Below are 16,580 nucleotides of genomic sequence, written 5' to 3'. Positions count from 1 at the left end.
GAGTCATTGCCCCTCAGCCCTGAAACTCAGAATGGAGGGCTCAGGGCCGACTGCTGCTTTATAACCAGGGCAGCCCAGGTTCAGGCACAGCCTGAAAACTGCTGCTCTGTCCGTGGTGGAGCCGCTCAGAGCAGAGCACAGCCTGGTCTCCAAACTTGGTCAGGAAGGCTGGGGAGGAACTGTGTGGCCACATGCAGAAGGAGGAATACAGGGACCTGGATAAAGGGTTCCAGTGGGACAACACTGGAACAGGAGGAAGTTGCAGAGGAGACAGCAATCTGGGCCTGGAAGGTTAAGAAAGCCTGGTGTGACTTCTCAGTGGGAAGGTTCCAGAGGTAGGTGGTGAATTCTGGGCAGGAAGGTTCCAGAATCCCCCCCCCCATTCCTGTGGGAAGGTTCCAGAAGTTGGGTGGTGACATCAGGGCAGAGAAGTTCCAGAAAGAAACACAACCTCCATCGGGAAGGTGGCTGGGCCAGGTGGGGCTCTGGTGAGGCCCCAGGGTGCCACAGGGCAGCATGGGTCTGTGCAGCCCTGGTCCTGGAGGGTCCTGAAGAGCTTGGGCAGCTGACCTGCTCCCACCTAATACCCTGACCCTGCAGACCCTGCCCCTCCTGACACCCTCCTCCCTTGGACCCTCGTCCTCCTGACATCCCTTTTCCAGGGGATGATATCCCTTCCTCCTCTTGACCCTTCCCCTCCCCTCCTTCTCCTCAGACCCCCAACTCCAGTCCGCAGTCTTTAAGTACCCCTGTGTCCAGAGTGGTACGATTAATAATTACTTGGAGGCGGATTGTCTTTGAATGCAAATCTGTATGTTATCACACCAATCATCAAACACAAACAATTAATGCGAAAAGTGCTGGGTGTGCAGAAGCAGCCCAAGTAGCATTCGGTGCTCACTGATGAAACAGATGAGCAAACCACACAATCCCAGGGCAGCCACGAGCCCCAGAGCACCTCCAATGCCACACGACTTCTCTTAGCCAAAGAGCAGACATTGTTGTCTGGTAGTTCTCTCCAGCAGATGGTTGGACATCAGGAATGGGGGAGTCGATCTGGGGACAGAAAGCAAGGTGGCACTCTCACTGATGTCCTTAGAGCAAAGCTTTCTGATGCGGAGAACAAGTGGTTTATATACATTCCAAGATGGTGCTCATTGTCATCACACTCCAGCACTGTTCTGCTGTCTCTAGATGAAGGTCCTTATCAATTGTACCCAATCCCGACAAAGCCTGCCCGTGGCTGCTGTTCCTGCCAGCATGTCTGTGGTCCTGTCCCACAGACCCTGTCCTGGTCTCCAGAGCTCTCCTGCCAGCCCACCCTTTCTGAAGGGTTATGGAAAATAATATTCCTATAAGATAGTCCCCCAGGAAAAACCGAGGGACAGTGTGGCTTGTGAGGAGGGAGGGAAGTTAGCCAGACATTCAACCTCTCCCAGCAGTACATCCTTTCCCAGTAACAAGGGCCCCTAGAGGAAAAGCAAACCTGGATCCTTCCTGGGCTCATCCCCAGCAAAAGCAAACATTCACCCCTTCCCAGGCCCAGAGGGTCCTGAAGGCAGGCGGCAAATACTGAAATGCTGGGCCCTGGACTTTGCCCCTTTCCCATTGCGGATGAGTCCTGAAGGAGAAAAGGAACAGTGACCCTCTAGGTAACGGTGGGTCCCAGAGGAAGGAAGATAAGAAGTGAACACAGCTCTGAGCTTTCCCCAGTGACAGTGAGTTTCAGACTTTTCACAGCTGCTTTCCTGAGTTAAAATCTTAACCTGAACCACGAGGTCCCCAAGTGTCCAGACAGCATGCTCGCAGTGTCCAGTGCTTAATTCACCCTCACCATAAACTCTAAAGCCTAGACTCCTTCTCTTACCTGGGGGCCATTCCTATACCCAGAAAATGAGCCCTCCCGTGCTGATGGGTTGACTTCGCTGCAGACAGGAAAGCGAGCTGATCTGCTTGGGGTCTGCCTCTGTCCCAACTGTAGGTATTCTCATCATGGTGCCAAACTGTGTAGGATATTCTTGTCCACACTGTCCGCTCCCAAGGTCGCGTCCTATCTCCTGTAGGACCTCCCCTCCTGTCCTCTCCCGGACCCCATCCAGGCTCTTCTGGTTCCTTCCGACCCTCCTCTCAGAAACCCCGACATACCCAGGGCCCTGGACCCACACAGGGGTCCACACTCTAGTCCTGTAGACCTGTGGTCCCCTAGACCCCTTTGAGCAGATGCTCTCAGTGTCCCCATGTGTCACCTCAGAGACACTTTAGTCCCGAGACCCTCCTTCAGGATTGAGCCCACTTTCTCATGCTTCTCCCTCTCACCCCTGCTCTCTTAGTCTCACCCCTTTGTCCTTTAGTCCCTTCCCTTAGTGGCCAAAGGCCCCTCCTCCTGGAGCCCTACCCACAGGACCTTCTGCTCCTGACCTCGGCCTCCTCTCCTGTGGCCCGAATCATCCTGCATCTCCAAAAGCCTGGACTTCTCAGTGGCCCCTGATCTTTCCCCTTCCCCTTCCTGCCTCACTATTTGGGTCCACTGATGACTGTTCAAGGGGAAACTGGCCCAGGTTCCCCACCTGCCCTCGTCCACAAGCATGCCTCTGAGCCTGCTCTCCCCTCTGGGCCCTTGAGGCTGCTGAGGCCAGCTCTGAGTCTCTCCTGCCTTCACCAGCAGCCTGGGCACAGCAGCATGCCTTCCGCTGGGCATGATCTGGGGCCACCTATTATTTGAAGTGTCCCCTTCAATTCCAAGCAGGAGGAAGTCCTAGTTCTCCTTTGGTGAGCAACTTCTGGCTTCCTGTAGCTGAAGTCAGAAAGTGGACTCAGGGTTCCACAGTCGCTTTCTGCTGCCACCAGCCTGCCTTTTGACCTCTGTAATCCTTTGGGCCTGGAAGCTGGCCCCAGCCACTCCTCTCCATTCTGAAGCCTCCTCCGCTTTGGGCTCTGGCTGTCTTTGGGGGTCCTGGTAAAGGAGTCAGATCTCAAGGTTTCCTGTAGCGGGTCTCCCGGGAGCGCTGCCCCTCACTCCTGCTGGGTCGCGGTCTCCATCTGGCCTTCGCTTTTGAAGTCTGTTCGCCCTGGCAGACTCTGGCGTGCTCGCTCAGCACTTGCTGGTCTGTGTGGGAAGGTCAGCCACCACTTGAATTATTGCTGTTTGAGACGCTGCCTTTCCTTTTCTCCCGCGGCCCCTCACGTTTTCCGGTAGTTTTCGGTGGTTTGTGTGTGATGTGTCTGAGATTGGGTTTCCTTGGACTTCCTCGGCTGTGGATCCGCTGGCCCTTTTTAAGTTTGTGGGGTGATGCTTTTCACTGCTATTGGGACATTTCGGTACCAGTGGTCCTTCAAACGCTTGCTCCCTCCATGTGTGTCTTCTCCTTGTGCAGATCCAGTTGCGGGTGGGCCGCACAGCTGACTCACATGGATGCAGCTCCTCTTTCAGCTGCTATGCACTTTGGCCTTTTTCTCTTTCTGGGTAGCGTGTGGACATTTTCCGTAGGCCTGATCACGTTTGTTGTTTCCTCTTGCCGAGTCCAGTTGGCTGTTAATGGCGTCCAGGTGAATTTTTAAATTTCAAATATTTTGCTTTTCTTGGTTTAGGAATATCCATTTGATTCTTCTGATAGGTTCCAGTTCTGTGGGGAGGAGGGCCTGTGAGGAAGGCGGGAGACTCCTGTGGTGGTTGATGCTGGGGGCGTGAAGTGGAGCAGGGAGCCGGCTTCTCGCTGACTGGCTGTGGGTCTCTTCACTTTCAGGTCCAAGCTTCTGCCCTATATGATGCTCCCCTTGTTCCTGCTCCTCTTTGTGGGGCTCCCACTTGTGGAATCCAATTTTACCAACGTGACCAAAGCCGTTCCAGCTGCTTGTAAGTATCATCTTTTCTGAGACATGGAGGGCATATGGATTCTCCTAGAGTTGCCCGGGGTCCCAGGAGGACGTGGCAGGAATTTGGCCATCTGAGCCAGCTGTGGTGTGCATTGTCAGTGTTGTTGGGAAGAATTGAGGGTCAATTGGGCTGTGTTTGTGTGCAGGGGAGAGAAAGGAGGAAGGATGGCTTCCCTCAAAGAGCAGCTGACCAGGAGACCTGAAGGGGAGCTTGGAGGTGACCCTTGCCCATTAGGGACAGCAAGAGAGGACAGCAGTGTCCAAGGAAATCCAGGAACATGCTGGCTTCTTAGGGGAGCGTCCAGACTTCCTTGGAGAGGTGGGCCCCTCTGCAGAGCTCATGGTCCCCGCATGTCTTCCTGAGAAGAGGGAAAGCTCCTAGGTTGGCCTGGCTTCCCTCCTGGGAGCAGTCTTGGCCAGACTGGGACCGCACTGAGACCAAGCTGTGCAGGCTCAGGCAAGTCTTTGGGAGAGAGGGCAGGGCCAGCTACTGCATGGGGAAGACGAGATGGTAATGGGTGGAAGGATACGTTGGGGCAGAAGCCCAATGCCTGCTTTCCCTCCCTCAGGGACCTTCAACGTGCAGTGCCATGAATGTGTGGCTGAAAACACGTTTGATTGCCCGAGGCTCAGGACGTGCTTATACGACCATAGACGCTGTATGACCGTAGCTGCACGTAAGTGTCCCTGTGCTCTTTTCACACCTGTGGTCCATCGTCTAGCTTGAGCGGTTTTGGGAGTGGAGTCTGTATGGTTTTCTTTCTGCACCCTGACCTACTTCCTTCTCCTGGTATCTCCCCGCCCTGAGGACTTATTCCCAGGTCCTGCCATGCCTCACGTAGGGCACTGTGCACCAGCTTGTGCAGTCAGCTGAGGGGAGGGGGAGCAGAGTCCACACCTGCCGTGTCTTCAACGGTAGGAATGTTGCTGGACCTACAGGTCTCTCGCTTGGGTCTCCCTGCTCATGTATGTAGATACCTCAGTGTAGCCTGGTTGATCGTCATTTGAATTCTGGTCATGTGCCGGGTGTGGGGTGGGGCGGGGGGGGGTTGTCCAGCTGTCCAAGTCCGAGCAGCAGATGTGCTTCGACCCCTCAGGGCCACACTGGTAACACTGTCACACACAGATGGTGTCAGGGCAAAGCTGGCCCCCCAAAGTGTTCTTGCTTCTTCCTTGCAGGCCTCTAGTGCTGTGAGGCAGGTGTGCGTCTCCCCAGGGCGTTACTGTGAAGACCCATGTGGCCAGAGGCTCAGGGACCCAGAGGCAGGCAGTTTGTGGGATTGTGACAGACAGCTGGAGGTCTTGTCTGGGCCCTGTTCAGGACCCTTCCTCTGGTTGCTGTCTTCCCCGACCTGAGTTTGTTTCTGCAGCTTCAGGTGCCTTTCTGTTTCCCGAGCTGGGTGTAAAGACCTCCAGACTGCCCCTTCTTCACTGGACCAAGTGCCCTCACGCTGTGGTGATGTGCTGAGTTGGGACAGCAGGAGGCTGAGAATCTGGCTTTGTCACCGTGGTGGGCCACTGGTGGGGACCTTGATGGGTTATGTGTTGTCATTTCTCAACTATTGTTGCAAGTGAGACTGGCTGATGCTTTCTGAGGATCTGCATCCCGGTGTGGCTGCATTAGAGCTGGCAAAGGGAGAAACCTGAATGACATTTGTAAGGGTGGAGTGAAGCAGGGACCAGTAGTCTGCGCAGGCATGGTGGCCTTCTACAGCGCTTGACCTGGTTTGAGTCAACTTCCTGTCATTGTAGCCTATACCTCACATAATCATAAGGACGCAGGTTTGTTTGGGCTCACAGGTTTATAGGTTTCAGTCCATGACTGGTTGAGCCTGGGGCTGAGCCTCATGGAGCAGGTGGAGGACCAAAACTGCTCACATCATTGCCGGGAAGTTCATTGTGTGTCTGCGCACACAAACATACACACACACACACATACACACACACAACATAAAACTTACCATCCCCCCCCACCACCACCACCACAACAATAAAACTAAAAACAAAAACCCAGGAGAAGGAGAGGCCTGGGGCCCCATCCCCCCTTAAGGGGCATGCCACATCAACACAGGCCATGGTGTTAACAGCAGAGAAGACACTGGTTATAAGTAGAGAATGGTTTCTGGTCTTCCTTACTTTCTAGAGCTCTAGAACACTTAGAAAAAAAAATGAGCAGAAGATTTAATTTGTATATCTACATGCAAAGTACCAAGATGCCATTTGAAGGGCCAATGGCAGCCTAGCCATGGAGAGAAAAATACCTTTAGAAGAAGTTTCTTGTGAACCAATCAGATCCTCTTGACACTGAATATTCTCTCTTGGTCTCAAATTCTTGGCAACACAATGTTGGAACATTTGGGAATGTAGTGTGTATGTACAATCCTGTCATGTTGAATGTGCTCTGTGTACGTCAGATCATGTGAACGCAATAATTTCCAACACTTCTTGTTTTCATGTTTGAACACTCATAAATTACTCATGTTCAAGAATTGTACTTTGAACTGCGTGTTGTATACGAAGTAGATCAGCTGCCAAAAAGTCCACAACAATCCAGAGGATTAACAGCTTCTATTTATTCAATGTTGTAGCGGGATGACATGCAATTTTGGAGAACCTTCTAACGTGAAGAAGGACTCACTGGCGAGGAAATAATTGAGGAGGATCTACCAGAAGGGTCTGCATATTTGGGGAAACCAAAATTCTTCCTGAGCTTTGCTTCCATCATCGTCAGTAATACACTGACTTGAGATGGCCTCTTGGAGTCCATTCATCTTCCCCTGTAGCTCAGAATGCTGCTGTTCTCTCTTGGAGACGCTGATGTGTCAGGCCTCCCGTCGGACCCTTCATGCCTTGTTGTAAGAGCAAAATAAAGGAAAATGCTGTTGGTTGGAAACGTGCCTGAATGCTGGTTTCCCTGCATGTCCTCAGGTTCTGCAGTGAGGCTGCTGCTCTTTTCTGCCTCCCTGCAAATTCAGGAATTCCTCTGTGTTTCATCAGGTGAGCTGCTTTTGTTCCTCGAGGCACTTCTTATGCTCCGTAACTTTAGTGAGATGTAATCACACACCATGCAACCCACCAATTCTGTGTAGAATTGAGGAATGTTTTGTACATTCACAGATTCACCAGTCATCACCACAGTCCAGTTTGGCACACTTATGTGACCTCAAAAATAAACCCCACACCCATTACCCACCCAGGCCACCAGTGCTGCCTGTTTTCTATCTATGGGTTTCCAATCCTGACATGTGCTAGGAATGGAGTTTATAACGTGTGACATTGTGTCACCCACTTCTTCCAGTTAGCATGGTGTTTTCAGGGCTCACCCATGCAGATGTGCTACTTCTTCACTTTTATGCCTGAGTCATGTCTCACTGGATGAATGCCACACATATTTTGTGGATCCCTTCGTCAGCTGATGGACACTGGAGTTTCTGCATCTTTGTAACATTGCCATCAACAGCTACAGAAGCTCTCGTGGGACTTTGGGCCCTCTGGGTATATGCCTAGGGTGAAGATGTAGGGTCTGCTGGGACCTCCACATATGCTCCTGGAGGAATAGCAAGGCAGTTTCCCAAAGTGGCTGTGCCACTGCTCCGTTCCGCCCACAGGGGAAGAGCTATCAGCACTTGTTATCTCACTTTTGAATCCAGAAACTGACACTAGTGACATGTCCAGTTACATCCTGTTCAGACTCAGATTTCTCACCTCGCCAATGGGAATGTGCAGGGTTTAGCCACCAAGGGCATATTGCACTAGGCACTACATGGTGATGCTCCATGGTGATGGGTGTGCAGAGCTATCTCACTCATGAGCTGCTGCGGAATGGAGGCCAAACATGAGGTCAACCTGGTCCCTGAGATGCTGGGTTCCTTCCTCCTCCTGTCTCTCAAACCAGGCACATACATTAAGGGGGAGGCAGTATAGGAGGAGAGGGAAAATGGGGCTGCACAGGAAGCCAATAGGGATAGGCATCATCAGAGGCCGCTGGATGGCCAGGAGGAGCAGGAGCTGCTGCCAGGCGGGCTGCGGAACATGTCCCAGCAGACTGCTCGGTGAGGCTGGCAACAAAGCCTGGACTTGCCACCAAGATCCTCCTCAGTGCGTCCTGGCTTTGCTGCACAGCTCGGCAAGCCCTGTCCTGCCTTGGGGCTTGGGCCAGTCCACTGGGCCAGGAGCTGGCTGGACCGCGTGGGGGCAAGGAAGCAGAGCCCTTAAGACAGAAGAGAGGTGGGCTGGGGTCAAGGCAGAGGGAGGCTGGTGGTGGGGTGCAGTGCGCAGATGTGACTAGTTGACAGGCCGAAAAGTGAGGAGGGGAGAGGAGGCGGGTCTCAAAACAAAGTGGTACACCAGCTTCACATCCTCTTGGACTAGTGTCTCCACCTGGAAGGATTTCAGCACCTAGGAGAGAGGCGGGACTTCCCTGTGGCCTGGGCAGCAGGCTCAGGTCCTGGCCAGCCTCCTGACCAGCTGCTCAGAGCAGCCACCACGCTGCAGAGAGCAGGAGCCAGCGCACCCAGGCTGGCGGGGTAGTGGGCACAGGACCCGCCCTCAGGGAAGGCACCGCCCCATCACGCACACGCCCAAGTGGTGAGGGTTGGGGGCTGCTCACCCCACACCACGACCCGCTGGCCCCTCCTGGTCCCGCTCACCCCCACGCACCACTGACGCCCTTCTGCTGAGCCCCTCCCAGGCCCACTCACGTGGTGCAGCAGAAGCAGCATCTCCACCTCTGCCAAGCGCCGGCCCAGACACTGGCGCACCCCGAAGCCAAAGGCCAGATGGCGGAAGTGCAGTTGGCTGTCCAGCCAGCGTTGGGGGATGTAGCGCTCAGGATTCGGGAACAGCGCGGGGTTTCGGCCCATTGGGTACAGATGCATGTGGACCAAGGTCTGCAGACACATGCGCAGGGAGGTGTCAGCTGCCTAGTGAGGGGATGTGGGAAGGGGCCATCTGCTGGGGTGGCCTTCGGGGCTCACTCACCCCAGCTGGGATGTGGTAGTTCTGAAGCACCAGATCTGAGCTTGTGATTCGCTCCAAAATGCTTCCTACTGGGTAGAGCCTGGGGGTAGGACACCAACAGGCAGGGCCTCAGGGGGACAGCTCCCTCCTCTTCCCTCTGTCTGCTGCCCACCCAGGACCCCCGAGGGTGCGGCAGCCCTGGTCACAGGATGTGCTTGCTGGCACCTGCTAGGCTCAGTGAGTCCCCAGCAGCCTGAGCAGCCAGGCCCAGGAGGACATGGCCGGTCATGCATGGGACTTGGGAGTGCAGTCCCAGAGGAGAGGAGCACCCCTGGCTTCAGGCAGAGCAGGAGGAGCTGAGGGGCTCTGGGTTCTGAGGCAAAGCTGCTCATGCCTGCCTCCCACCTCCAGTGAGCAGAGGGACCAGGGCAGGTGGGGAGGGTCAGCCGGCACCTACCGCAAGGTCTCCTTGAGGGCAGCCCGCAGCAGGGGCAGCTCTGAGGGGGCCCTCTGGGGGTTTGCAGAGATGCTGGCCTCTGCTGCCAGGCTCTCCTGGCGTAGGGCCTCCTGCACATTGGGGTTCCGAGCCAGCTCAAAGAGCGTCATCACCAAGGGGAAGGCTGTCTGCAGGAGCCATGGGGGCAAGGCTCAGACCACGGCACTGGCCATGCGCCCCAGCCCCAGGGCACCCCTCCACGAGAACACCCTCCCCTGGAGCGGAAGGGCATGCCCCGAGCAGCACAGAGCCCTGGCACCCCACAACTCAAGACACCCATGTCCCCTTGACTCCTGCCCTGAGTCCTGAGGGAACGACCTCTCGGGGCCCAACCCAGGCCACCTCCTGCTGTCTCCTCAGGGTCTGATTGGCTCTCACACCCTGCTCCGTGGCCCTGAGGGGTGACCGTTCCAGGAGTCACAGGTGCTCTGCAGCCCTTGTCCATCTGCTTGCAATGGCTGTCTGCCCGGCTGTGTTCAGACCCCTCTGACAAGCCTCACTGTCCCACCCTGAGCAGGCCTTCAGACCCCAGCCAGGTCCTCCTCCTGGATCATTCCTGGTACTCCAAACATATCTGCAGCCCCAGTTTGAGATCTGAGGCTCCATATCTCCAAAATGGCTCCTTCCAAGGTACCTCTACAGTGTCCTGAGCCTCAGAAATGAATGAAGACATTTCTAGGGAGTCAGATGAATGTCACACACAATGTTGGGGTGAACTTAGGACTGACCGTGTCTACACTCCCTGCTGTGAGGTCAATAACGTTGGCCTTGATGGCATCTAGTGAGAAGTCCCCTTGCAAGATCAGGTTCAATGTGATACTGCCGACAGCCTCAGGGCAACCACGGACAAACTCCTGATGCACCTTCTGGATGCAGGTGTTGGCTGTGGGGAGACGAGAGGCCTCAGGCCTTAGTGCTGGAAAGGTCAGCTTCACTGTCAATCCACCCACCAACCCAGCGCCGCCCCTCCCTGCTCCTCAGTGTTGTCTTAAGCCTGGCCACACCACCAACTCTGCAAGGACCACGAGGAAGGCGTGGCCCTTTTGTGTGGACTCCGTGTGGCTCTGGGTGGTGGTCAAAGGAAACCTGGATGACTGTCCTGCCCCGACCCACGGCCCTGCCTGGTCCAGCCCTTACCATACTCAGAGATGTAGTCCCAGGCCTGAAAGTGTTCCTGCCACACCTGGGAGTTCATCCAGCGGGACAGGCTCCTGGGCAGGAACATGAGCTGAGCAGTGGACTGGAACATGGCCTCCAGTGCATGAATGAACTTCAGGCTGCCAGCGTTCTGGTGTGGGCCAAAGAGGCCCAGCCGCTCTCCAAAGAGAGCGAAGTTGCTGGCTGCAGAGAGGATGGCAGCCCTGAACAAGGGCAGGCCTGGGCCTCAGCTGCATCCTGCAGCACTCCACCCCACCCTGGCCACCTCAGAACCCTCGAGGCCAGGGGCTCCCCCAGCCCCACACCTTCGATGGTGTAGTGGAAGATGCTGGTCTGGGCCTCCAGGGTCAGGCTCCCCCGGGAATTCTGCAGCACCTTCTTCTTCAGGGCCTCGGAGAAGTCTCTTGCCACCACGTCCACCATGGGGATGAACTTCTGCGCGGCCTTTCCTGACAACACGACTGGATTCAGCCGCAGCCGGTTGAATCTCCATTCAGCTCCATTCCTGTAGGGCAGGCAAGGGCTTGAGAGGCATCCCCAAACATCCCACAGGTCCCCAACCTGTCTGCCATCTTCCTGGAACCCAAAGGGACTCAGTGGTTCCAAGGATGAAGGTGGGCCGAGGGCTAGGCAGCTGCATGTCCTGGCCTCACCTTATTCTCTCAGAGTGACCTTCCTGTGCTGGGCGATGGCCATGGAAGTCTGAAATGGGGATGAGGGCAGGTAGCCCTGGAGTGCTGGGAGGCCTGTGGGCTAATTCCTGGGAGCTGCCAGGCACACCCTGCGTCCATGTGGGCCCTGCCTGGGTGGCCAGGCTTTCTGCCAGGGTGGGGGGTGACCTGAGGTCAAGTTTGCCTGCCTGGCCCACACCATGCCTCAGATGGGAGAGGCCAGGCTGACTCCTCTCCTCCATGTCCTTCCCCATGGAGCTTGGAGAGTGGCACCTGCTTGCTCCCTGAAGTGTCCTTGTCTTCTGTAGTGCAGAGTCCAAACTGAATCTCCCACCACAGCCACCCACCACATCCCAAGCACATGGGGCCCCAGAGCTTCTGGTGCCAGTGGTGGGCAGGGCTTTGCAGCCTGAGCCACAATCAGGCACACACACCTTTCTCTTCCTAGGGCAGTGCCTCCCATTCCTGATGATGAGAAACATGGGTGCATGTCACGGCAACATGTGTGTCCACACAGACCTCAAACACATGTGTGAAGACACTCATGTCCAAGAGTATGCACAGTGCTGCATATAACCCTAATGGCGCGTGCATGCACACACACACACACACACACACACACAAGTCCACCACTTCCTTCAGGGGCACTGGCTCTCCTTTCCCCCTGACCTGCCCTTCACATCTGGCCTCTGCATCAGATGCCCTCCATGGAGGGCCCGGCCCAGGACATTCACGTGCATATGCCCTGCCCTTCCCCAGAAAATCCACTTCCTGACACGGAGTGTGGGACTCTTCAGCCTGTGGTTCTTCTCAGCACTTCCTGCTCTTTATGGCAACCTCTTTGCAGCTGACCCACCCTAAGCACCATCTTCTCCCCGCTTCCCTGTGCACAGGAAGGAACTACCCTCTTGCTGTTGAGCTGGAAGCTCAGGGCCTTGCTGTTGAGCTAGAAGCTGCCTTGGACCTCCACCATCCACATCCCCAACCTCCTCCCCATCACTGTCTCCCCCAAAGTGAAGGCTGACTTGACCCAGGATGCAAGGGCCCTTGGGTGGTGGGACAGCCCTGGTGGACTTCAGATTCTGGCCCATGCTGCCCACGGCTTTGGTCCTGGGATTTCACATCTCTGGGCTGGTTTTCTGACCCACAGGAAGGAGAGCCACCCAGCAGCAGGAGGGGACCAAGGCCTAGGGCCGAGAGTGCTCCCTTCAGAGAGGGGCTCGGTGTTCCTTGTCTAGCCTGTGCAGACCCCATGTGCCTTTCTCCCCCGCTGCCTGCTCCCCTGCCCAGGACATCCGTCACAGGAACCCATCCATGCTCACTACTGACACTGTCCACCCACCCGCGGCGCCAGGACATGTGTCCTGTGGTCTGCTGGTCTGGCCTCCTCTCCAGGCTGCCCAGTGTGAATTCCACTTCCCAACCCAACCCATTGGTGCCTCACAGCAAGAATACGCCCAGGGGCTTCTGTCCACGGTGCTCTCTGTAGACCGTCCAGGGCTCCGGTGGCCTCCGCCAGGGCTGCAGGCTCTCCATCTGATGCAGCTTCTCAGCATCTTCAGGCAGCATCACAGATACTATCTGTGTTCTTCCCACGTCATACCTTGGAACAGTGCACAAAGCCCTGCTGGATCCCACGTCCTCTCCTGGTGCCCTCTGGAGACCAGTCAGACCTCACCCTTCTCCTGGACTTGAGCCTGCCCCACAGGAAGTCCCCGAGCCTTCTGCCTGAGCCCTCTTCCCCTCTCAGCTTCCTCTGAGGCAAGCTTTCCTTGTGCACAGGAGGAGTCCTTGTCTCCTTTGGCAAAGTCTCGGGACGGTAACCCACATGCCCCCTCCTGCCTTGTGGAGGGCGGAGACCACCCTGTTCCTAGGGAGCAGGAGCACCGTGTGCCTGGCGAGTGCCTGGGCAGCCAGCAGAGAAGGAGGTACTGGCATCCTCAGCGAGGGGCTTGGCAGGGCTTTACCTGAAAATGGGTCCCAGCTCCTGGAAAGCCCGGTGCATCTGCAGGTGCATGTTCTCCTGGCCCCGCTCCTTCCAGATCTGTAGCACCCTCAGCCACTTGTTGCCTGCACACTGGGGTATGGCTTCAAAGGGCAGCACTGCCTTGGCACCCAGAGCTGCACTGGTGCCCAGGGCTCTCACCTTGCACAGGCACAGCCAGGACCCTGCCAGCCACACACCTGCCTTTGACCTGAAAGCCATTGTGATGCTCCCTCCACCCCCGTTCAGCCCAGTCCTTTTTATCTCACCCAGGGGCCCTCTGTGGCCAAGGATCACGTCATGGAACAAATTGTCCCTGGACCTGCCTGAGAGATCTGGGGCACTCATAGCCAGGTTCCCAACCAGAGTTGGAGGAAGGAGATGGCCTGGTGCCTGTTCCCCATCTCTGCAAGGCTTATTGCAGGTGGAAGTTGACCCTGGAGCAGGGTCACATGGGGGGCTGGAGCTGTGCACCGTGTTGAGCACTCTGGACCCTCCTCTGCACGGGTGAGGGATACAGAGGGATAGGACGCTTATCTTATCGAGAGCCTTGATTATTCATCAGTCCTGGAAGACATGTTGCTAGAGGGTTGTTTGTACAGTCATCACATTAACTTTGCCAGTGGGTTGTTTGTGCAGTCATCACATTAACCCTCATGTATTAATCTTTTAATGTCTTTTTTATATTGACAGATGAAAGTTCTGTATATGTATGTTATACAACATGATGCATATGCACACACTGTGTCATGGCTAGCCTGTGCTGAAGAACCTTTGCTTTATTCACATACCAGTTTTTGTGTGAGAAAATAAGACCTCTTAGCTCTTTTCTCACCTAGGACATCTGGGTGAAAGAAGACCCTGGAGAAACTAAAAACACCTGGATTGATCGATCCCCGGCAGCCAAAAAAAGGAGAGAAAACACCTTGAGACAAGACAGTAATCACACACATAACCAGAACTCAGCAGAAGCACCCAGACCACAGCTCAGAGGGGCATCTGCAGCTCTCAGTGCCCATACAGCAAAGGAAAGGAGCTCAGCTCCAGAGTCTGATTCTGGCCTTAAGGAAAGAGGACAGGACGGGCCTAACGGGAGGGTTGGGGCAGGGGAGCCCAGCACAGGGACACCGAGAGCAGGAGCAGCTTTGTGCTGTCAGCTCCTTGGCCAACCAAAGGCTGCTGGGCTTTTGATTAACCCTAAGCTGGGGATTTCAGGGAGGCAGACGTGGACAGAGGATGAGGCCAATGGCCAGAACAAGAATGGAAGTGGACATGCTGGCGCCCCCTGCAGGAACGGCAGAACGCAGCTGTGCAGTTGGGAGCAACAGCACACCAAGCACCCAGACGCTGCAGGGGACATCCACAAAGTCCCAGACACACACACACACACACAAGGTACAAGAAGAAACAGGATCAATGACAAGTGCAGAGGGAGTCCGCCACTGGTTGTGTGGCCAGGTCCATCCATGTGCTGTCTGGCTCAGGGCCACATGGCCGCTGCCTGGGGAAAGTGCCCTCATTTATGCAGTTTAAGAAACCCTTCCCAAAAAGAGAAGCAGAAGGAACACTGCCTAAGTCTTCCCGGTGACTCCGAAGCACCTGCTGCCACACTCAGAGAGAGTCACAGCAAGAGGAAATCCCAGCACAACATCCTTCTTGTGGGTTGCAACGCTCCTCACCAATGCCACAGGGAACAAAGCCAAATGCTGGCAATATTAAAATGTCAGTGCCTCATGGAATGTTACTCAGCCTTAAATGAAACTATGGCTTTTCTTGGTAAATGGATGGAGTTGGAGAACATCATGCTAAGTGAAATAAGCCAATCCCCAAAAAACCAAAGGCCAGGGGTTTTCTCTAATATGTGGATGCTAATTTACAATAGGGGGTGGGCACTAGGGAGGAATAGCGTTAGATTAGGTAGAGAGGAGTGAAGGGAGGGTAGGGGTGAGGATAAGGGAACAGGAAGGGTAGTACAACGAAACAGACATTATTACTTCATGCATATATAACTGCATGACTAATATGATTCTACAACATGTACACTCAGAAAAATGAGAAGTTAGACCCCATCTATGTATGATATATCAAAGTGCATAAATTCATTCTGCTGTCATGTATAACTAGTTAAAACAAATTAAAATAGTTCTTTTAAAAAGTCAGTGCCATGTGATCGGGTGTTGTTAGTGCCAAGCGTCAGCACAGTTTGATATGGAAACCAGCCACTGGAATGGCAACACTGTGTAGTCAAGGGCAGGAAGCCATAGGTCGTCCCCAGCTCCTAGAATGAGCACGGACACCACTTCTTTTGTCGTTTCATATTGTTTTAGTTGTAGGTAGATAGAATACCTTTATTTATTTATTTATTTATTTATTTATTTTTATGTAGTGCTGAGGCTTGACCCAGTGCCTCACCCCGCTAGGGGGGCGCTCTACTGCCCCACCCCAGCTCTGGGGCACCACCTCTTGAGAGTTGCTTGGGAAGGTGGTATGAAGAGAGTGCCCTCAGTGGTGGAGGCTGCAGGGTGCCCTCAGCTCAGGAAGAGGCAGAGGAGGCCTGTGTCCCCACTACTGGCCCACGCTGGACTGGAAGTTCTGGCCAGAGCAGTTGCCAAGGAAGAAGTGAGATCCTCTGTGTTCACAGACATCAGGGTCTTGCTCCCACGGACCCCACACCCTGCACAGAAATCCCACCGGGCCAATGCGTTAACCTATCTGCATTGTCAGGCAGGACACCCAACAAGCAGCTGTGTGGCCACATGCAGCAGCGAACCACCCGAATTGGGAGAGGGACACAGTGCTACCAAAGGGAGAGCCCCCCCAAGAAGTGGTCCCCAAGGAGGTGAGAGGCTTGTACGCCAAGAACCACGAAACACTACTGCAGATCCCAGTAAATAGATGGACAGGCAGACGCGCGTCTTGGTCCCTTTGTGCTGCCATGACCAATTACCCCACGTCCGAACGAGGAAGATCAGACACCTATTCCTCAGGGTCCTGGAGGCCATGGAACCCAGGATCACGTCGCTGCTGGTCAGCCCATTCTCTGCTTCCAAGGACCCCATCATTTCTGCAGCCTGCAGACAAGATGGACAGACTCTTTGGTGCCAGAAGGACTGGCAGGGAGGCACGGCTGGAGGGTCTGATGCTGAGTGATCCCTCTTCCACAAGGTCTCAGCCCCTTTTTAGGCCTCCACCCTCAGACTCAGTGCCTTGCCCAGAAGCCCCACCTCTTTGAAGCAATCCGAGGGGAAGAAGTTTCAGCACCTGAGTCTTGAGAGGCTCCAGACCTGCCACATCCCCTGCCGGGCATCCTGAGACCTGCATCAGTGCTCACAGCATTCCAGACACTCAGCACTGTGCCTGTCTCCACGTCAGGCTCCCTTTTCATCAAGGGCAATGCCGATCTTCAAATTGTATTTATTTCAGTTTATGTTTTGGAGAA

General features: G+C 54.9%; 1 protein-coding gene across 2 annotated transcripts; it reads right to left on the bottom strand.

Annotated features, from left to right (window-relative positions):
* Positions 1-7,769: 7,769 nt before the first annotated feature.
* LOC124095799 (cytochrome P450 11B3, mitochondrial-like) lies at positions 7,770-13,363 on the bottom strand. Of its 2 annotated transcripts, XM_046449135.2 has the most exons (9): positions 13,125-13,363; positions 12,602-12,760; positions 10,792-10,991; positions 10,466-10,669; positions 10,057-10,211; positions 9,290-9,456; positions 8,854-8,932; positions 8,574-8,762; positions 7,770-8,271 (listed from the first exon to the last, which is right to left on the bottom strand). In XM_046449135.2, exons 1-9 carry the CDS (start codon positions 13,361-13,363, stop codon positions 8,158-8,160), a joined length of 1,506 nt encoding a protein of 501 aa, XP_046305091.1. In that variant the 3' UTR covers positions 7,770-8,157. The 2 variants fall into 2 exon arrangements, with proteins under 2 accessions (XP_046305091.1, XP_046305092.1); XM_046449136.2 differs by lacking the exon at positions 8,574-8,762.
* Between the last annotated feature and the right edge of the window lie 3,217 nt (positions 13,364-16,580).

The sequence above is a fragment of the Marmota monax genome, unplaced genomic scaffold (assembly GCF_021218885.2).
Source record: "Marmota monax isolate L192 unplaced genomic scaffold, Marmota_monax_Labrador192_F-V1.1 WCK01_AAM20220418_F8-fsc00073, whole genome shotgun sequence".
Classification (NCBI taxonomy): Eukaryota; Metazoa; Chordata; class Mammalia; order Rodentia; family Sciuridae; genus Marmota; species Marmota monax.
This window is presented reverse-complemented; position numbering and strand designations above follow the sequence as displayed.